This window comes from Neltuma alba, unplaced genomic scaffold (assembly GCF_004799145.2).
Source record: "Neltuma alba isolate B1F8T4 unplaced genomic scaffold, ASM479914v2 tig00010932_pilon, whole genome shotgun sequence".
Lineage (NCBI taxonomy): Eukaryota > Viridiplantae > Streptophyta > Magnoliopsida > Fabales > Fabaceae > Neltuma > Neltuma alba.
Window position 1 is genome coordinate 1 of NW_021635707.1, and position 22,163 is coordinate 22,163.

General features: G+C 37.7%; 1 protein-coding gene and 2 pseudogenes across 1 annotated transcript; all 3 read right to left on the bottom strand.

Annotated features, from left to right (window-relative positions):
• Positions 1 to 1,251: 1,251 nt before the first annotated feature.
• LOC114760115 (uncharacterized) lies at positions 1,252 to 4,923 on the bottom strand (annotated as a pseudogene).
• A 2,489-nt stretch (positions 4,924 to 7,412) lies between these two features.
• On the bottom strand, positions 7,413 to 14,873 carry LOC114760118 (uncharacterized; annotated as a pseudogene).
• Positions 14,874 to 15,338: 465 nt separating this feature from the next.
• On the bottom strand, positions 15,339 to 22,090 carry LOC114760119 (multiple inositol polyphosphate phosphatase 1-like). The gene is made up of 11 exons (XM_028949379.1): positions 21,882 to 22,090; positions 20,138 to 20,225; positions 19,621 to 19,914; positions 19,066 to 19,224; positions 18,273 to 18,413; positions 18,070 to 18,126; positions 17,324 to 17,462; positions 16,568 to 16,672; positions 16,257 to 16,453; positions 16,078 to 16,119; positions 15,339 to 15,974 (listed from the first exon to the last, which is right to left on the bottom strand). The coding sequence occupies exons 1-11, from the start codon at positions 22,022 to 22,024 to the stop codon at positions 15,837 to 15,839; spliced, it is 1,503 nt and encodes a 500-aa protein (XP_028805212.1). The 5' UTR covers positions 22,025 to 22,090; the 3' UTR covers positions 15,339 to 15,836.
• Positions 22,091 to 22,163: the final 73 nt, after the last annotated feature.

The following is a 22,163-nucleotide window of genomic DNA, read 5'->3' on the forward strand; positions in this document are numbered from 1 at the left end:
TCATGCCCTTCAGGATGAAGTCATTAGAATTTGGATACCATGTCCTGGAACCAATCTTAATATCTGCAATGGATGGTTTATGTAGCTGGAGACAAGATCTTCCAAGACCAGTGAGGATGTAAGCCAAGCCCATCTGATGCATTGATTTCTAGTGTACCATGAAAGATAGTGGGCATCTGCATGTCAGAAATAAACAGATTTTAGAATTCCACACAAGGGAACTGCGTTTATCACTTTGAAGGGCTTCAAGAGCAGAGAGCAACATTTGCTCCATCAAATTGATAACGGAACAAAACTGGAATGCAGCTTAGACATTGAAGCAAGTGAATTGAAATTACCTGTTATGTTCTTTAGGGAGGTTTTGAAGTCCGTGAAAGGATTCAGGCGATGGAATGTAAACCCACTGTGACAAGACCCACAATGTTAAAAAGATCTATGCAGGAGAAGAGCATGAACGCCATCTGCATTAGCAAAGTGAACAGAAATCACAACACCCGGGGTAATGCATCTTCTTGAATGTACAACTTTGCCCTCTAGCTCAATATGAATAAATGTCCTCTTGGGAAAGGGACAAGGAGTTGATCTGTGGCCTCCTTCCTCTTTACCGTCAAACAGGTAAAAATCCCAAAGTTTTGAATCCATTAATATCAATTGTGTCATTAATACTTTTGCGTCACTTCCATTCAATAAAAGCATTGACCAATTTAACCTATATATCTAGATCATAATAGCATTCCAGAGTAATAAGCTTCCCTTCTCAAATATGCTGTTTTCCAATGATATACAATATCACAAGTCAAATAACTCCAGTTTTTGCCTACATCCTCCAACTGTTGAAAAGTTGTAGAATTAATGAGGCGTCAGAAGAGAAAAACAAGTAAAATTTAAAACATGAATGCAAAGTGGAAGTGAATTGCAACTAGGATTTAGCAAGGCTTGCAGCCTTTAAAGTTTTAATTCTTTGCCAGTCAATCCTGGCCAGAACTACAGCTACTGTCAGGCAGATCCAATCTGTCCTGAATTCTTACAAGAGTTACATGGCTCCTATGGGGGCAAGAAACAAACCTTAGTGAACAAGAAATCCTAGATTTGGGAACCTATACACATCGAAAAAGTAGAATTCCACCCCCAATAAAAAAACATAAGTGGTTATCTCATGTTCTCTAGCCAAGCGTGGCATAGTGTACAGTTAAATCTAGAATAGTGTCGAAAAATTCTAATTAGAAACCAACACAAGTGTTTCATTGTTGCCTATGAAGCATTCGCGATTGTAGCAGCATGAAGAAGTTCATCAGGTTGCAGCTGGATCAAGGTCCCAACACCTTTCTGGCAAGTTGCTTGTCTCTCCCTTCAGCACCAAGAAGGCACTTGGTGTGAAAAGCGTAGCATTTCTCTTCTCGGTATCCATCTAATTGCCTTTTTGTCAGAATTTGTTTGATACACTGTTTTAAATCCATCCAGCTTTATAAGGGGACTAACACAAACACCAAGCTCCTCAGAGTAATCATCAAGACCTCCACCATTTCATACTGATGCCTCACTTCATCTGGAGTCGCTCTATTCCAGTCGGGAGACCAGTTTCGATAAACAGCCCAATATCTCCACATCTCGGATAAATCCGAATACAACCACCTCGACCAGCCTTCTCCCGTGCTAGAAGATGAGAGAAAACATTTACCTGGTCAACAACATCAGAATTGAATGCCCTGAAATTTCCACAAGATTTCGTAAACCAGAATCCATCCAGTTCACTGGGCCAAACTCACTATCAGTCTTTGAGTTCAAATAACTAATATGAATCTTAAATGGATTCACAGAGATGACCTCACGGATTAGACAATATAAACGAGGCATGCCATCTTCCTCATCATATAAAGCCCATATTTGCTTTGGCCTAAAGCACTGCTCTGACCTGTCTTTATCAAAGTCATGAAAGTCAGAATCCGGGACAGTGATTGTGACGGAAGCAGTTTTCCTATGCTCTAATTGATGGTCAGAAACACTTAGACATGCTCTTTTATATTCCTCTCTATTGACTTGACCAGCTTCTGCTAGAGATTTTGCTTTCTCCCCAACAGCGGCAGCATCAGATGCCAGTTTCATCTCCTCCAGTTTCTTCTGAATATCCGCCTTGGCCTTCTCAATCAGTAATTTTCTCGCATCAAATGCTGGTGCCACGGAATACTGCTTAGTTTGGACTTCATTTGCACAGGAAACTTTCTGGTCATGTACAATGCTTTCATTCCCATCAGCTAATCTTGATTCAGAAGCCGATTTCAATTCCTTTTGTTCACAGGCATTTCGGAAACTGGCTGCAACAACAATTTTCCTTTTTTTGTCAGGTCTAGTGGGCTTAATTTCCTGAGGTTCGTTACAGTGGAATGATACATCTGAATTTACATTGTGCACAGTCTCTGCTAATTGATGCCTCTGATCAACTGGTGGTTTGATTCTTGGTCTTCCTCTCTTCCTATTTCCATTGACCTTACAAACAGAATCAGAAGATAGGGGAGTCGAACCATTTCCATTGACATGTCCACCAGGACTCCACTGAAATGAAACATTTGAAACATACTCATATCCATGTGGAGAATGATATCCAGTGATACCATTGCCATTGAAATAGGTAGTACTGGTAGGCACATAGGTGACATTATCAAATGAATGACCTCCATACCCATTGCCCGGCACATATGACCAAGGAGTATAAGGGAAAGAACCATTTGCTGGGGCTGCCCCGGTTTCAACAGCAACAAAAGTTCCCCGACAGTTTTTACATGAAAGTCTCTTATTAACATACTTACGCAAGTACTCATACTGGACATTACATGAAGTGCAAATGGTCCAGAAAGTATCATGCCGACCATGAGAAGTTGGTAAATTGAAACACTTGTTATAACCTGTAGTTCCTGCAGAATGGACTGATGACAAATTCGTCTGATTGACCCCAGCAGCCGTTTGTGTATTTCTCTTGCGATCATAAGAACTTCGCATGGCACCATCTGATAGCCAAGTCCAAGCTTCGGATACCAGCTTAAAGGCCCCGTCAGCTCCCACACATTTGTTCTTATCCGGGTGAAGCAACACAGCCAGCTTCCTATACTGTTTCCTAACGGTCTCTTTATCTGCTGAAGGTTTTATTCCAAGAATTGAATAATAATCTACTTCGCCATTATATTTTGCCTCAGAAGCTACATAAACTTGAAATGTAGCCACCATTTGAGGTATTCCCTCCAATTCAGGACACATTGTTTTTGCCTTTAATGCATAGCTTTTGGCACCTGCAAAGTCTCTCTGAGCAAATCGCTTCTCGGCAACCTCTATTGCTTTAAGCGCCTCCTCTTTGCTTGCTTCCATGTAGGAACCTGGGGCTCTTCAGAATTCCACTCTTTTAGCAAAAGCTATGACCAGCCCAGCATAATGATCCGTCACAAGGCTTCCATCGTCGCATCTGGACTCTGTCTGCTAAAATTTTTAGTAAAGAAAGAATAGTTTTTAGTTTGGAGGCTAAGAAAATTTTCATTTGACATCCACGAGCAACAATACGTAATACTCTCAACAAATACTCAAATTCCAGCATAAATTCAAAATTTTATTTTGAAGGGGGGAAAACCGTCAACTCAAATAAAACAGGAAAATATGCATTAGCAGCAAATCTTGCTACTGAATTGATCCCACAAAAGGTCGCAGAAATTTCATAAATAAAACACTTTGATGCTCATAAGGCAAGAACTATTTCCCGCAGAATTGTTCCCAAGCATCGAAGAAAATGCAGAATAGATGCAACTACATACAGTGGCTTCTCCTCGAGAAGTGAAGATGCAGGTTTTCAAACAGCAGAAAATAACAAAATAACTAACAATAACTGAGAAAGATCAAAGCTTGAGAGATAACAGGGGTAGCCGTAGAGGAAGACGAAGGTTGAGCGTGAAATAAAGAAAGACTACCTCACCAAAGACGAAGAAGACAAAGCCGAGAGTGAGTGAGAGCGCCAAGCACCTGAGAATAGTAAGAGAACGGCGACGCCCAGGACCCACGAGCAGTGAGTGTGTGAGGGAGGCGCGAGGCGAGAGAGATCTGCCCTGTGCCCAGAAAGATTGCGGCGACGGAGATCAGGGAATGAGGCGCGAGAGAGACTACCCTGAAAATGACAGATTATTACAAATTTGCCATTTCAAAAAAGAACACAGAGCACCTAACTTCACCCTGGAAAAAAAAGGCAAGGAAACAAGGATGAGCTTTTCTTTTTGGAAGAAAAAGGTTTCGGAAATCAACAGTACAGTTAAATACAAAATATTCATCCATATATTTTTTTTTCACTTTTATTTCAAAGAACTAAAAAATTATTTTTTCGAAAAATCAAACTACCAACATCAATGAACATTTCCAGAAAACAAAGCAACCATCTAATGCCTTGAAACCCTCCAAAAGTGGGACATTACCAAACTTTTAATCGGCAACCACCGATCGAAACCTAGATTTTCACACAAGAGTCCTCAAAATTTTACACCCAGAATGCATTTATTTTTATTAAAAAAAACCGGATTGTATAAAAATATTCTGTTACAGAAATTAAAGAAAAAGAAAAAAGAAAACTCACAGAGATGGGGCAGGAAATGGGGATTGAAGACCTAGATCGGCACATGTACTTGGGATCCCAGCTGAAGCAAAATTGAACAGAGAGCAAACTGCGAATTCTCACGACACTGAAAACGTGGAAACGCAAATCGATTTGTAAGGACAAAGTGAAGTGTGCTAAATAAATGATAAAGTTCAAGGCAAGGGGCGTTGGTACAGAAAGGAAAAGGAGAAAGTGGGGAGGTGCAGGTTCCCAGATTCGGGTTGGGAAGTGGATCCGATCCGAGTTCGGGGAGATGTGGCGGCGGCGATGGATAGGACTCAGGAGCTTCAGCCGATCGCCGATCGGAGTGAAAGTTGAGAAACGAAATCAGAATTTAGTCAAAAATAAATAAATAAAATGGGGTTATTTATTGCATTTACTCAAATTAATTAATAGCTCTTAATTATTAAAAATTAATAACAAACAGTTGTACAACAGAACGGGCACAGCTGGGCCTTTATTGCGTCATAATGTTTTTACTTTATTTACATATTCACAAGTATTTTGGAAGATCTCCTTTATTTTGAATTTTGTTGATTTTAAATTTAATATTTTAATTTAAAGATTTGTGATGAAATATTTAACTTGCTGAGAACTTTATTTAAAAACACTGTAATAGTATTGAGTTTAAAAAAGGTAAAAGTTTTAAATAAGTTGAGTAACAACTCCTTTTAATTCTCAGAATAATTACTATAAAATTTCGGATAATAATTTTTTTGTCAGTGGAATAATTAATGTATAAATTATCGAATTCAGGTAATTAGGTAGAACATTTTGAACAATATGTGCATAGTTAAGTGGGAGGGTTGGAGTTAGGGGGAGGGTTGGGTGGTTGTTGATGTTAATGTTGTTAGAAATTTGGGTAATGGTTTGGTCACTGTTTTGTGATTATGAATAAATAATGGTATGTTGCGCGAAGGAGTGGAATTTCACTGTTCAATATTTACTCATATTCTTTTTCGCCATATTTGGCACACATGAAGGCGGGGTGCCAAGGACAAATGGAGGGAGAGGCAACTTTCTGGGGTATTGTGTGTAATGAAGAGTCTTTGGTTCATAAGAATGTGATAGAAAATAAAATGTAATCGAATGATACTTACTTGATTTTATTTGGTATGTTATTAAGGAATTGATGCAAAGTTATGAAAACATTTAGTTATATACTTTTCCTGTTTTTAATATAAAACCTAATTATTAAGTTAATTTTATTCTAAATACAAAATCTATTTCTCATATTTATCATTTTTTCTTAAATTACCCTATGGATACTCCCTCAACCATAATTAAGTATGTGAGGAAGTAAAGATATTAAGAAAGATGGTCATATATTTTAGAAAAAACATGTCATATTTCTTATAATTAACTACTTACCTAACTTCCTTAATCTAATCAAATTAGTTAAATATATCTTATATTAAGAACCGGAGGAGTATTACAAATAACTTGAGAATAAAAACAAATAATTCAACACAAAAGTTTCCCCTATTCATATACACATATATAGAATTAAAATTAGGTATTTTTCACCAAAATATACAACAACCATGCTCATATAATAAATTAAAATATATTGAATTTTTATTAATTAAACTTGTGTGACTACAAGGTCGATGAAAGAAGATCACAACGTTTCTGTATATTTATACTTAGTGTTGCGCCCCTCTTAAATATTTCTACCGTCTCTGTCGGGGCATATGATTAATCAAATTAGTTAAATGTCTTATATTAAGGACCGAAGGAGTATTACACATAACTTGATAATAAAAACAAATAATTCAACACACAAAAGTTTCCCCTATTCATGTACATATATATATAGAATTAAAATTAGGTATTTTTCACCAAAATATACAACAACCATGTTCATATACAATAAATTAAAATATAATTGAATTTCTATTAATTAAACTTGTGTGACTACAAGGTCGATGAAAGAAGATCAGAACGTTTCTGTATATTTATACTTACCTGGCGTTCCGCCCCTCTTATTAAATATTTCTACCGTCTCTGTCGGGGCATATGATTAATCTATCCATCATTTTCATTCTCGTTACAACCACGCAACATAATTTTAATTGTTCAAAGAATCTAACAAATAAAAAAAGAGTAATATTTTAACAAATTTTATATACAGTCTATTTTGACTTTGAATTTGTCCCTAACAAATTTATTGTATATATTGAACATGACAGGGATATTTAATTTGAAAATTGAAATCAAGATTCAAAAACAGAGGAGTGTATAAATTAATTAAATAAAACGACTATGGTCCCATCTCAAGATGCTGACTTGAAACTATGTTTGCCGTCTCCGCAATTTCTTCCCTGTACATAGTGACATATCCTTGTGACTGACATCATCTTTAATCACAACATTAATTAGAAACTCACGCCCCCTTTTAAAATCTAACCTACCTAGAAATTGACTCTCTCGAATTGAAGCAGAACAACCTTTATGAACCCTAGTGAAGTGACTTGTCCCATAGCTCAGTGGTCCATCTGGCCGGATCCTGTCCACGTCATTTGGATCGAGGTGGGCTAGCCCCAAAATTGAAAGCCCAACAAAATTAAGAAACTGACAAAAATTGGGCCACGTGGACATGTGATGTGACGTGTCAAGTCAACACAAGCACTGGCATGCTCAAAATTCCCGCTTGTCCCAACTCCCTAGGATTCCTAGGTAATCACCATGCTTTTCTAAGCATATTTTCATACACCCTATATATAATTTTTCTACAGAAACCAGGGCAAAACATAAATAGGACTATTACAATGCAAGTCACGAAACGAAGTTGGCTGATCAAGTATCTCTCTATTCTATGATGACAAAATTGAAGCTCAAGGAACAGATGAAAATAAAACATTTAGCTACAAACCTTTATGGTGGAATCAGCAAAATCCTTGAACAAACTAAACTAAAGCACAACCAACGTGTTTGCAGCTCTGAATTCTCTACACATTAGGTGAAATCAAGCAGCAATATCATGATAACAAAGGTTAATCTGCAGGCAGCATAATCTTTCTTCAAGTCGCCATATCCCACGCTGAAAATTTGTAAAATGGCACCAAGGAAAAGAGATAGAAAGAAAATTATGGTTCTTTTTTCCCCGTAAACAGTCTAGCATTCATCTTTTCGGGTATTATCCCCTTTTCCCTGTGAGAGAGACATTTGAGAAAACTCGTCGCCTGTGTGCTCAACCTCCCCACTACAGATTGTATCATACGCATGCTTCTTATGAGGCGTGACTACTTTTTCCTGCGCAAGAGAACACAAAATCAGAATACTGCAATAGAAGGATTCCACAGCTAAAGTACAGCACGGATGATCTGAAGCATTAGAGCAGATTATTCAACTACCTTGAATATTTCAAATGGACAGAAATCAGAACCGTGACAAGCCTGCACAAGGAAAAAATCACACATGGCAACAAAATTAACAATGCTAAGTTTAAATAGGATTTCATACACCAACATTGAAGTCCTAAAACCACTGAACAGAGTAAAAATTATAAAAAGTCTAAACAGTAGCTAAGATTCAATTTAAACTTGCGTGCCATCACATCAATCCCAAAAGCTTACCGGCATTGGAATGGGATGTTCATTGTGCAGCACTCGAACAAAGTAACTGCTGGTGGATTTCTCTGTTGCTGGACACCTATAAAGGATTAACATGTTACCAGCAAAAGGCACCACAGTGCTCCCCCGCCATTTTCTTTTCTGCGGAGGCTTACGGGGGGGGCTGTAAAGGTTGCTCCTTCTGAATCTGTCCAAATTCTGCAAAAAGCCAAAGTGACAATGAGTATAAACACATCGCAAGTGGCAATTCCAAAATAAAATGATCCATGATTTAAGTTTCATTTATTCCTGTTATCACTGTAAAATCCTCACCAGATCCTTCAAGGAAAAGACCAAGCAAGCAAGAGAAAGGAACAACAGTTTTAGCATGAGCAAACCGAAGTCTTGCCTTTTCATGGCTTCCAGGAGTTCGTTTTTCTACAGAAATAACCAGCAAAATGAAAATATGCTGAAGGAAAATTTCATCCAGACATCGTTCAAAAGGCAAATCAACCATAAATACTAGAGACACCAAAAGTTCTCCTTTCAAATTTCATAAAGAAAAAACTCAACCAATAGAACAGTGGAAAGTTCAAAATATAGTATTCCAAAACATGCGTTGTAAAATCCATATATTATGAAAAACAAACAAAAATCTATAGTGGAATGGGGAAAGGGGGGGGGGGGGAACCCCACCAAACACAATCAAAATATGAAGAGATAGAATCATTAACACATTCCAGCCAACAGTTAAATCCATGATATCTGAACAACAGATATGAATACTAGACTATCACTTCATAAGCAAATGATCATAAATAAGACAAACTACGTATTTTGGGAAACAAGATTTCTTCAAGATAGGTAATGTTTACTACAGTCAAATATGAATCAACTTATAATAACTTTATTGCAGCAAAAGTCCAATCTTTTGTGCAAATTCATTTGAGTTTCTTCCATGAATGATGTTGAAAGCACTGCCCACACCCGAGTGCCTGTAATAACAGTAACGTGTGTGTGGATGTCTACCTTCTTTAGCCTGACTAGCTTGCTGCACAGTTATATTTTCCGTGGAGGCTTCTGAGGCTGCTCCTCATGAATCTACTCAAATTTCGCAAACAGCCACGATGCCAGTGACACCACTAATATTCAGAAGTTAAAGGAAAAAGCAATTTGAAGGACAGATGATGCAAAAGAGGGCATATTTTCTTTGGAATTGATATCAACAATTAAGCTTAGATTCTTCGATCCTCCCTGGAGCAGTGATGAAGGCAAACTTTTCACAGAGAAAAAAGACCCATCTGAAATTGTCACTTCTGGTGTCGTTACCATTAGAAATTCTCTTCTCAATTGAAGAGGCTACCATATCTCAGATGAACATTATTAAAGAGCAAGCCCCTTCAACACGGGCAAGATCAACAAGTTTGATGGCAGCACCTGAACTCTTTCCATTTAGAACAGATTCCTTAAGAACAATAGAAACGGAAAATGGTTTGAACCTCAAACCATGCTTGAGCTCCAAGAACGGAAAATGGTTTGAAACTCAAACCATGCCTTGAGCCCCAAGAACTGTGCTAAAATTCCAAAAGAACCACCATAAACCCGACACAAAAATGCAATCAGCTCGTGCACCATGATTTGCAGGTATATTGGAAGAAACAAACTTATTCAAAACCAATTTGACATCCTCTGTAGATAGATTATGCAGAAGCTTCCTCTCAGGCTTCCAGAATCCAGAGTGATACCCTGAAACCCAACAAGAGATTCCTAGATCTTTTTTCATGCCCTTCAGGATGAAGTCATTAGAATTGTGGATACCATGTCCTGGAACCGATCTTAATATCTGCAATGGATGGGTTTATGTAGCTGGAGACAAGATCTTCCAAGACCAGGTGAGGATGTAAGCCAAGCCCATCTGATGCATTGATTTCCTAGGTACCATGAAAGATAGTGAAGCATCTGCATGTCAGAAATAAACAGATTTATAGAATTCCAACACAAGGGAACTGCGTTCATCGCTTTGAAGGGGCTTCAAGAGGCAGAGAGCAACATTTGCTCCATCAAATCGGTAACGGAACAAAACTGGAATGAAGCTTAGACATTGAAGCAAGTGAAGTTGAAATTACCTGTTATGTTCTTTAGGGAGAGGTTGAAATCTGTGAAAAGGACTCAGGCGATGGAATGTAAACCCACTGTGACAAGACCCACAATGTTAAAAAGATCTATGCAGGAGGAAGAGCATGAACGCCATCTGCATTAGTAATAGGTGAACAGAAATCACAACACCCAGGGTTATGCATCTTGAATGTACAACTTTGCCCTCTACCTCAATAGGAATAAATGCCCTCCTGGGAATGGGGACAAGGAGTTGGTCTATGGCCTCCTTCCTCTTTACTGTGAAATCGGTACAAATCCCAAAGTTTTGAATTCATTAATATCAATTGTGTCATTAATACTTTTGCGTCATTTCCATTCAATAAAAGCAATGAACAATTTAACCAATATATCTAGATCATAAAAGCATTCCAGAATAATAAGCTTCCCTTCTCAAATATGCTGTTTAATGATACACAATATCACAAGTCAAATAACTCCAGTTTTTGCCTACATCCTCCAACGGTTGAAAAAAGTGTAGAATTCATGAGACGTCAGGCGAGAAGAATAAGTAAAAGTTTTAAAACTAATGAATGCAGAGTGAAAGTGAATTGCGATTAAAATTTTAGCAAGGCTTGCAGCCTTTAAAGTTTTAATTCTTTGCCAGTCAATCCTGGCCAGAGCTACAGCTGCTGTCAGGCAGATCCAATCTGTCCTGAATTCTTACAAGAGTTACCTGGCTCCTATGGGGGCAAGAAGCAAACCTTAGTGAACAAGAAATCCTAGATTTGGGAGCCTATACACATCGAAAAAGTAGAATTCCACCCCCAAATAAAAGACATAAGTGGTTAATTCTCATGTTCTCTGGCCAAGCGTGGCATAGTGTACAGTTAAATCTAGAATAGTGTTGAAAAATTCTTAATTAGAAACCAAATAAGTGTTTCATTGTTGCCTATGAAGCATTCGCGATTGTAACAGCATGAAGAAGTTCATCAGGAGTTGCAGCTGGATCAAGGTCCCAACACCTTTCTGGCAAGTTGCTTGTCTCTCCCTTCAGCAACCAAGAAGGCACTTGGTGTGAAAAGCGTAGCATTTCTCTCCTCGGTATCCATCTTATAGCCTTTTTGTCTGAATTTGCTTGATACACTGTTTTAAATCCATCCAGCTTTATAAGGGGACTAACACAAACACCAAGCTCCTCAGAGTAATCATCAAGAACCTCCACCATTTCATACTGATGCCTCACTTCATCTGGAGTCGCTCTATTCCAGTCTGGAGACCAGTTTCGATAGACAGCCCAAATATCTCCACATCTCGGATAAATCCGAATACAACCACCTCGACCAGCCTTCTCCCGTGCTAGAAGATGAGAGAAAACATTTACCTGGTCAACAACATCAGAATTGTATGCCCTGAAATTTCCACAAGATTTCGTAAAACCAGAATCCATCCAGTTCACTGGGCCAAACTCACTATCAGTCTTTGAGTTCAAATAACTAATATGAATCTTAAATGGATTCACAGAGATGACCTCACGGATTAGACAATATAAACGAGGCATGCCATCTTCCTCATCATATAAAGCCCAGATTTGCTTTGGCTTAAAGCACTGCTCTGACCTGTCTTTATCAAAGTCATGAAAGTCAGAATCCGGGACAGTTATTGTGACGGAAGCAGTTTTCCTATGCTCTAATTGATGGTCAGAAACACTTAGACATGCTCTTTTATATTCCTCTCTATTGACTTGACCAGCTTCTGCTAGAGATTTTGCTTTCTCCCCAACAGCAGCAGCGTCAGATGCCAGTTTCATCTCTTCCAGTTTCTTCTGAATATCCGCCTTGGCCTTCTCAATCAGTAATTTTCTCGCATCAAATGCTGGTGCCATGGAATACTGCTTAGTTTGGACTTCATTTGCACAGGAAACTTTCTGGTCATGTACAATGCGTTCATTCCCATCAGCTAATCTTGATTCAGAAGCTGATTTCAATTCCTTTTGTTCACAGCCATTTCGGAAACTGGCTGCCACAACAATTTTCCTTTTTTTGTCAGGTCTAGTGGGCTTAATTTCCTGAGGTTCGTTACAGTGGAATGATACATCTGAATTTACATTTTGCACAGTCTCTGCTGATTGATGCCTCGGATCAACTGTTGGTTTGATTCTTGGTCTTCCTCTCTTCCTGTTTCCATTGACCTTACAAACAGAATCAGAAGATAGGGGAGTTGAACCATTTCCATTGACATGTCCACCAGGATCCACTGAAATGAAACATTTGAAACATACTCATATCCATGTGGAGAATGATATCCACTGATACCATTGCCATTGAAATAGCTGGTATTGGTAGGCACATACGTGACATTATCAAATGAATGACCTCCATACCCATTGCCCGGCACATATGACCAAGGAGTGTAAGGGAAAGAACCGTTTCCTGGGGCTGCCCCGGTTTCAACAGCAATGAAAGTTCCCCGACAGTTTTTACATGAAAGTCTCTTATTCACATACTTACGCAAGTACTCATACTGGACATTACATGAAGTGCAAATGGTCCAGAAAGTATCATGCCGACCATGAGAAGTTGATAAATTGAAACATTTGTTATAACCTGTAGTTCCTGCAGAATGGACTGATGACAAATTCGTCTGATTGACCCCAGCAGCCGTTTGTGTATTTCTCTTGAGATCATAAGAACTTCGCTTGGCACTATCTGATAGCCAAGTCCATGCTTCAGATACCAGCTTAAAGGCCCCGTCAGCTCCCACACATTTGTTCTTATCCGGGTGAAGCAACCCAGCCAGCTTCCTATACTGTTTCCTAACGGTCTCTTTATCTGCTGAAGGTTTTATTCCAAGAATTGAATAATAATCTACTTCGCCATTATATTTTGCCTCAGAAGCTACATAAACTTGAAATGTAGCCACCATTTGAGGTATTCCCTCCAATTCAGGACATATTGTTTTTGCCTTTAATGCATAACTTTTGGCACCTGCAAAGTCTCTCTGAGCAAATCGCTTCTCAGCAACCTCTATTGCCTGAAGCGCCTCCTCTTTGCTTGCTTCCATGTAGGAACCCAGGGAACTTCAGAATTCCACTCTTTTAGCAAAAGCTATGACCAGCCCAGCATAATTATCTGTCACAGGGCTTCCATCCTCGCATCTGGACTTTATGTCTGCTAAAATTTTTAGTAAAGAAACAATAGTTTGAGTTTGGAGGCTAACAAAATTTTCATTTGACGTTCACAAGCAACAATACGTAATACTCTCAACAAATACTCAAATCCCAGCATAAATTCAAAATTTTATTTTGAAAGAGGGAAAACCGTCAACTCAAATAAAACAGGAAAATATGCACTAGCAGCAAATCTTGCGACTGAATTGATCCCACAAAAGGTCGCAGAAATATCATAAATAAAACACTTTGATGCTCATAAACCAAGAACTATTTCCCGCAGAATTGTTCCCAAGCATCGAAGAAAATGCAGAATAGATGCAACTACGTACAGTGGCTTCACCTCGAGAAGTGAAGATGCAGGTTTTCAAACAGCAGAAAATAACTAACAATAGCTGAGAAAGATCGAAGCCTGAGAGATAAAAGGGGTAGCCGTAGAGGAAGACGAAGGTTGAGCGGGAAATAAAGAAAGACTACCTCACCAAAGACGAAGAAGACAAAGCTGAGAGTGAGTGAGAGCGCCAAGCACCTGAGAGTAGCAAGAGAAGGGCGACGCCCAGGACCCACGAGCAGTGAGTGTGTGAGGGAAACGCGAGGCGAGAGAGATCTGCCCAGTGCCCAGAAAGATTGCGGCGAGGGAGATCTGGGAATGAGGCGCGAGAGAGACTACCCTGAAAATGACAAATTATTACAAATTTGCCATTGCAAAAAGGATGAGAGAGCACCTCACTTCACCCTGGGAAACAAATTTGCCATTGTTTCCTTGCCTTCCTTTTTTGTATAATTTTTTTTCACTTTATTTCAAAAAACCAAAAAAAATTACTTTTTTGAAAAATCAAACTGCCCACGTCAGTGAAAATTTCCAGAAACCAAAGCAACCATCTAATCCCTTGACACCCTCCAAAAGCGGAAAATTACCAAACTTTCAATCGGCAATCGGCAATCGGCAACCAATTAAACAAAAACTGATCGAAACCTAGATTTTCGCACAAGAGTCCTCAAAGTTTCACCACCAGAATGCATTTATTTTTATTAAAAAAACCGGATTGTATAAAAATATTCTGTTACAGAAATTAAAGAAAAAGAAAACTCACAGATTGGGGCAGGAAATGGGGATTGAAGACCTAGATCGGCACATGTACTTGGGATCCCAGCTGAAGCAAAACTGAACAGATAGCAAACTGCGAATTCTCAAGGCACTGAAACCGTGGAAACGCAAATCGATTTGTAAGCACAAAGTGAAGTGTGCTAAATAAATGATAAAGTTCAAGGCAAGGGGCGTTGGTACAGACAAGATAAGGAGAAAGTGGGAGGTGCAGGTTCCCAGATTCGGGTTGGGAAGTGGGTCCGATCCGAGTTCGGGGCTATGTGGCGGCGGCGATGGATAGGACTTAGGAGCTTCAGCCGATCGCCGGTCAGAGAGAGAGGTGAGAAACGAAATGAGAATTTAGTCAAAAATAAATAAATAAAAACGAAAATTTCGGACCACTTACTCAAATTAATTATAACTTTTAATTTTAATTATTAAAAATTAATAACAAATAGTTGTACTACTACAGAACGGGTACCGCCGGGCCTTTATTGCGTTATAATGTTTTTACTTTATTTACATATTCATAAGTTTTTTTGCAGATCTCCTTTATTTTTATTTGTTCCCCTCGTGAATTTTGTTCATTTTAAATTTAATATTTTAATTTAAAGATTTATTATGAAATATTTAACTGTATGGTATTGAGTTTAAAAAAGGTTAAAGTTTTAAATAAGTTGAGTAACAACTCCTTTTAATTCTCAGAATAACTATTATAAAATTTCGTAGCATGTCTTTAAACCGGATAATAATTTTTTCGTCATCGGAATAATTAATTTATAAATTGTCGAATTCGGGTAATTAGGTAGAACATTTTGAATAGCGTGTGTATAAAAAGCACTGGCATGCTCAAATCAACTCCCTAGGATTCCTAGGTAATCATCATGCATTTCTAAGCATGTTTTCTGACACCCCATATAAAATTTTTCTACAGAAACCAGGGCAAAACATAAATAGGACTATTACAATGCAAGTCACGAAACGAAGTTGGCTGATCAAGTATCTCTCTATTCTATAATAACAAAATTGAAGCTTAAGGAACAGATGAAAATAAAACATTTAGCTAGCACCTTTATGGTGGAATCAGCAAAATCCTGGAACAAACTAAACTAAAGCACAACGTGTTTGCAGCTCTGAATTCTCCACATATTAGGTGAAATCAAGCAGCAATCTCATTATAACAAAGAGGTTAATCTGCAGGCAGCAGAATCTTTATTCAAGAGGCCATATCCCACGCTGAAAATTTGTAAAATGGCACCAAGGAAAAGAGATAAAAAGAAAATTATGGTTCTCTTTTTCCCAGTAAACAGTCTAGAGTTCATCTTTGCGGGTATCATCACCTTTTCCCTGCGAGAGAGACATTTGAGAAAACTCGTCTCCCGTGTGCTCAACATTCCCACTACAGATTGTATCATACGCATGCTTCTTATGAGGCGTGACTACTTTTTCCTGCGCAAGAGAACACAAAAATCAGAATACTGCAATAGAAGGATTCCACAGCTAAAGTACAGCACGGATGATCTGAAGCATTAGAGCAGGATTATTCAACTACCTTGAATATTTCAAATGGACAGAAATCAGAACCGTGACAAGCCTGTACAAGAGAAAAATCACATATGGCAACAAAATTAACAATGCTAAGTTTAAATAGGATTTCATACACCAATATTGAAACAGTAGCTAAGATTCAATTTAAACTTGCATAACGCCACATCGATCCCAAAAGCTTACCGGCATTGGAATGGGATGTTCATTGTGCAGCACTCGAACAAAGTAACCGCTGGTGGATTTGTCTGTTGCTGAACAGCTATAGAGGATTAACATGTTGTTACCAGCAAAAGGCGCCACAGTGCTTCCCCGCCATTTTCTTTTCTGTGGAGGCTTGTGGGGGAGCTGCAAAGGTTGCTCCTTCTGAATCTGTTCAAATTCTGCCAAAAGCCAAAGTGACAATGAGTATAAACACATCGCAAGTGGCAATTGCAAAATAATATGATCCATGATTTAAGTTTCATTTATTCCTGTTATCACTGTAAAATCCTCACCAGATCCTTCAAGGAAAAGACCAAGCAAGCATGAGAAGGGAACTACAGTTTCAGCATGAGCAAACCGAAGTCTTGCCTTTTCATAGCTTCCAGGAGTCCGTTTTTCTACAAAAATAACCAGCAAAATGAAAATATGCTGAAGGAAAATTTCATCCAGACATCGTTCAAAAGGCAAATCAACCATAAATACTACAGACACCAAAAGTTCTCCTTTCAAATTTTGCATAAAGAAAACACTCAACCAATAGAACAGTGGAAAGTTCAAAATATAGTATTCCAAAACATGCGTTTTGAAATCCATATATTATGAAAAGCAAACAAAAATCTATCGTGGAATTAGGGGAAAAGGTTTTTTTTTTTTTTGGGAGGGGGGGCCCACCAAACACAATCAAAATATGAAGAGAGAGAATCATTAACACATTCCAGCCAACAGTAAAATCCCTGATATCTGAACGACAGATATGAATACAAGTCAGACAGCAATGTGATGTTATAATTGAAATACATCAAGGAATTATATACCAGACGATCAGTTCATAAAGCAAATGATTATAAATATGACAGACTACGAATTTTGGGAAACAAAATTTCTTCAAGGTAGGCAATGTTTAGTACAGTCAAATATGAATCAAGTTATAATAACTTCATTGCAGCAAAGGTCCTATCTTTTGTGCAAATTCATTTGAGTTTCGTCCATGAATGATGTGGAAGCAACTGCCCACACCGGAGTGCCTGTAATAATATTAACACACACACCTTCTTTAGCCTGAATAGCTCGGTCCATGGATTCAACAACATCTTCAAGTAATGGCATTCCCATTCTATAGTTTAGGGATTTGCCATAACCCTTCAATATATACAGCTCCAAGTCATCCGTCCACTCTAACAAAGTAATCTAAGCACACAAGTAAAAGCAACATTTCAATAAGCACTCAATAGTATAGGTATAAACAGATACAATTTGATTTTAAAAATTAAAAAAAAAAAGAAGGAAAAATTACTGAGCACTAAGTAGGGAAATGATAGGAAATTGTAACAAGAAAGGGCGCTGTTATAGAAATGGAATAAGGAAAGAGAGAGAATTCAGAACCTGAATGGTGCTAATCCGTCGTTAACATCAAAGAATAACCTTAGACTAGTATTTATAGGCTATCATTATTAACAGTCACTAATGACCAGTCCTTAATGAATTAATAGAACAGAAAATCTCATCAATTTTTTATATGCCAACTCAAGCATATTTACAATCTTGTTATTTAAGCGTTCACAACAACCTATTCATTATCCATCCCTTCTATTTCACTATCACTAGTCAGCAGCATCTACACGTTGAAGAGATTTCCAGTTCTATATCAAGATGGAAAAACCAAGTCAAACTTGGCCTCATAAAATCAGGAAGAAATTAACTCAGACATCTTTAACACTAGAAGATATCTAATACAGAGAATAGATCTTTACTATAAGGTCTCATATTACATTGCAATATCATGAACACTGTATACCTCAAAAGGGCTGAAAAGTCTACATGCTTGATTTGTTATATCCAATAAGGATGCTTCCTGCCAAGATCAACCACCAATTGGGTAATTATAAAGAAAAAAAAGAAACCTCCATTGCATCAGTAAAATATTGTAGGCTCCCAAAGCCAAAAGTAATTGTTTCCCGTTTGAACGATAAGGGGCAAGGCACAAAGATAATTGATCACCTGTTTACACAGAAACCAAAGAGAAGATATATCCTGCCTTGTAAAACTCAGCCCATAGCGCCCAACTAATGCAGAAGTAATCTCATCCAAGATAGGCTCCTTGAGTTTATTAACAGCAGGCTCCTGGCTTTCCCTGAAATTCTGCATTGAATCCCATTTTTTGAATTTTTCCCATTAATATTAAGTAGCACCGAAGATCACAAGAAGTCTCAAACACCCACAACATAATATCAATTAAGGTAAAATCCATTTCCTTGAATCCCATTTGTTGAACTTCGCACAACTAATCTTATAATCTTGCATGAACATTTAGCAATAACTATGCTGCCTATGATTCACCTCAAATATTTTCCTTACAAACAAAGAAAGAAAACTTTCATATCCAACCTATGATATTAATACAGGTATACAAAGTGCAACGTCTTAATGTCAACATGCAGAAGGAAGCATGAACCATATAATATCAACTGTCTCTTGGTGACAAACTCACACTGTCAATGAACACCTGCTACTTATTTTCTGATCATCAACCAGACACTAGAGTAACAACTTTATGATGTTTTTATAGAGGGGAGGGGATTGAAAAAGAAACAAAGATATCAAGAATAGTTCATGAGCCGAGTGACAAATAGAGTTTGGATGGTTATATATGGTATCATAAAGCATAACAAGCATATGTACATAAAGAAATTTATATATACAATTAGATAAATAAAATAGTGTAATTTAGTCAGGTACCATCTTAAGAGCATATTAAAAGTACTATAAGAACTGAATTGTGGCCACAAAATACCTTATAGTTAGCACAAGAATCAAAGAATCTCAGAAGTATGTCACTGGCACGGCTTTCACTAGTAACAGCAAAAGCTCGGTGATTCCCCAATCCAAGGGTTCCATTGCCACTGAAAAGCCCCATTCCAAATGCCACAGCACTGGCCGATGTTCGAGGAACCTGTTTGATGGAGAAGATAGTTGCACAAGTTTTCTAAGGTCAAAAATTCTATACAAGCATAGAAAATTCCTTTCTTAACTCACAGCCCATGAAGCCCATCCACTTCATAAAAGGACCTGTTCATGTTTGGGACATGCAAAGAACTTGGATGACAAGACATGACACTTCAAAATACATATGAACAATTAATTTTGTAAAGTCATAGGGCGCATGTCAGTGTCCATGCTTCCTAGTTCACAACTTGCAGTTGCAGTAGACTTGATCATCAAACCATAGCATTTATCCATCAACTCAATAATAATTCATTTCTTTCTTGAAAACAGGCAAAAAAAAAAATTTGAGAAAACAAACTCTAATCAACGTAGACAAAGAAAAGAAATTGCTGGATAAACTAACCTGAGTAGCCTTTATAGGATATACGTCTGGATGGTAATCCTCATCAAACAAATCTGGAAATTTTTCTCTAGTCCTGATTCCCAGGTCATATAATTCCTCTTCTCCTTTAATTATTAATTCACCACCCTTGAGCCGCCCTTTCCAAGGAGATTCCCATCCCCGTAACCACGAAGGAATTCTGTCCAACAGTACGTTTTGTTTTTCTGCATCGCTTATCAGTAATTTCAGATGAGCTTCCAAACCATCTAATTCTCTTATCCTTTTCTTTGTAGGAGATCGAGTTCCATGTCTTGCCTAAGAATATGTGGCAGCATTAGCATCCATTTTCCATCGTGTTAATTGATAGACAATTTTAATCACCAATTGTCACAGATAGATCATTTTAAAAGGAAAGAAAATTTGTAACAAAGGAAAACTATTTATCCAAAGTTTTCCTCCTATTTCTAATTAAGCTATTCTAATTATGACGCTATGATTTGCATCAGTGGAAAGCTCAACGATTATTAGGAAGAGTTACCACAAGATTTAAGTGGATTGGAACACATCCTTCTGGAATATCAGAAGGAACAAAGGAATTGTCCGCTATGTCTTTCACAACTCCATATCTGCAGTGAGAACCAATGAACAATCAAACAATCTTTTACAAATAAAAACTTCAACACTTAATTTAATGCTTAAGTTGCAGGACTAAAACAATATAATGATACTCTGCGCAGCACTGGCAGTCGTTGAAAAGTTGTGGCACTTGTTCAGAAAAATATAGGATTATAACTACACCCAAGGAAAAACAAAGTTTTTAGGGACATGTCACTCAATACATGTCAATTCAAGCTAATTCCAGACATGTTTCCGACATTGACGAATAAAGGACAATGAAAAACAAGACACTAGACTCCATCTCTTCAAAACTCAGTTTATTTATCTAAGGTTAAATCCTGCATCAGTGAGCTTAAGTATCAACAGCTAGTTAAGTGATAGTGCAACAAAATTAAAAAAAAAATTAAATTCCAAAATAATATAGTTAGTCATTAATCGGTCTTCCATGTTAAAGGAAAAATAAACCCCAAGTAGCAAAACGAACTGTTTCCATAGCATGAATTAGTGTGCAGCAGCTTTCAATCACAATGGTCTCTTTCAACATATGAGAATATATATCTTTTTAAAGAAATGAGAACGTGCTCATTGAAATGAGAACGTGCTCATTGAACCACAATATCAATTCCATTTTGATACTTAATGCTATCGGAAGCAATTTGTTGTATAAATCACATTATCTGTTATGAACTTAGATTAGGCAGATATTTGACTTTTGAGACAAGAAAATAGTGAACAATTATTGAAATCTTAATACAGTGTCCAAGTACTAAACAAAACCATTTTGTTGAATTTAAAACTACTTAAGTTTTGCAACCCAAAATCCTAACAATGAGATGCTGCTCCAACGCAGTCATAGTTGCAACTTGACTACTATTGCACTTACACCATGTCGGCAGTTACAGTCCAGAATTAGATGGTATACAATATGTTCGGACAAAAATATTATTTGTTCAAGCCTATTAAGTCATACTGATAACCACCAGAGATAGAAAATCGGGCAGGGTGAGTATGAATTATAGAGAATCAAAATTATTGTGATATGATTATGTCCTAATTTAAATTCAATTAATCAGCTTGAAAAGGATTTAAATTAGAAATACAAAAAAATTTCACAACCTCCAGCATTCGATAATTATATATGCGAATTTCAATAAGCAAGTTTAGTCTCTACCTCTAGCAGAACTTAATTGAAGTTTAAGCATGTAGGTTGAAGAGCCCTCGTAAGGGAAGGGGAAGCTTTTACAATTATTTTGAAAAGTTCTGAATAAAGTCCTCGTCATTGATATGCTTTTGCGTGTTTGCGCCCTGTGCGTTTAAATCGAGTGATTTCCCAATATGATGAGTCAAATAAGTTGCGGAATCAAATGAGGATATCCTTTCAAGTTATTCAGATTGGACAGAGGCATACAGTCTGGTGTAAGGCAAGAGCAATGAAATGAAACGCAGAGCTCTTGTCTATGATAAGTGTGAGCGTCTTACCAAATAAACCAGGCTAATTCCATTTACTGAAGACAATCACGAATTAGGGTCAATGAGAAACAAGGACGCTATTATTCCAGACGTTTTACAGATCAATGCTAACTAAACGACTAAAACTACACGCCCAGTAACATAAAATGTAGGGAGTGAAACGATTAAAAATCAGATCGCAATTCGGAAGAGACCTGGACACAGTTGAGAGATGCTTGCGAACATCGAAATCTCCTTCTGCATTAGAGTAGTAAATTGACGTGGAGAAGAGAAGTATCGCGAGAGAAAGCATAGGACGCTTCATTGTCGCTAAGGTTAACTGCACAGTCGCGTCCATGCTGAGGTTTCGAATTACTACAATTTACAACAAACTGAAAAGTGACAGGGGAGAATGTTCGGGCTTCTGAACGCGTAACGAGTCGGCTGGATGTTTGGGGCTTTTGGTCGCGCAATTCACCTGTTATTTAATATTTTTT

Excerpts from the sequence above, each read along its gene's own strand:
- LOC114760119 (XM_028949379.1), bottom strand. The coding sequence starts at position 22,024 with ATGGACGCGACTGTGCAGTTAACCTTAGCGACAATGAAGCGTCCTATG. Across the intron at positions 18,127-18,272 it reads TTTGGTTTCTGTGTAAACAG|GAAGCATCCTTATTGGATAT; the intron begins GTGATCAATTAT and ends TGATCTTGGCAG. Across the intron at positions 15,975-16,077 it reads GTCCATTTGAAATATTCAAG|GAAAAAGTAGTCACGCCTCA; the intron begins GTAGTTGAATAA and ends TCTCTTGCGCAG.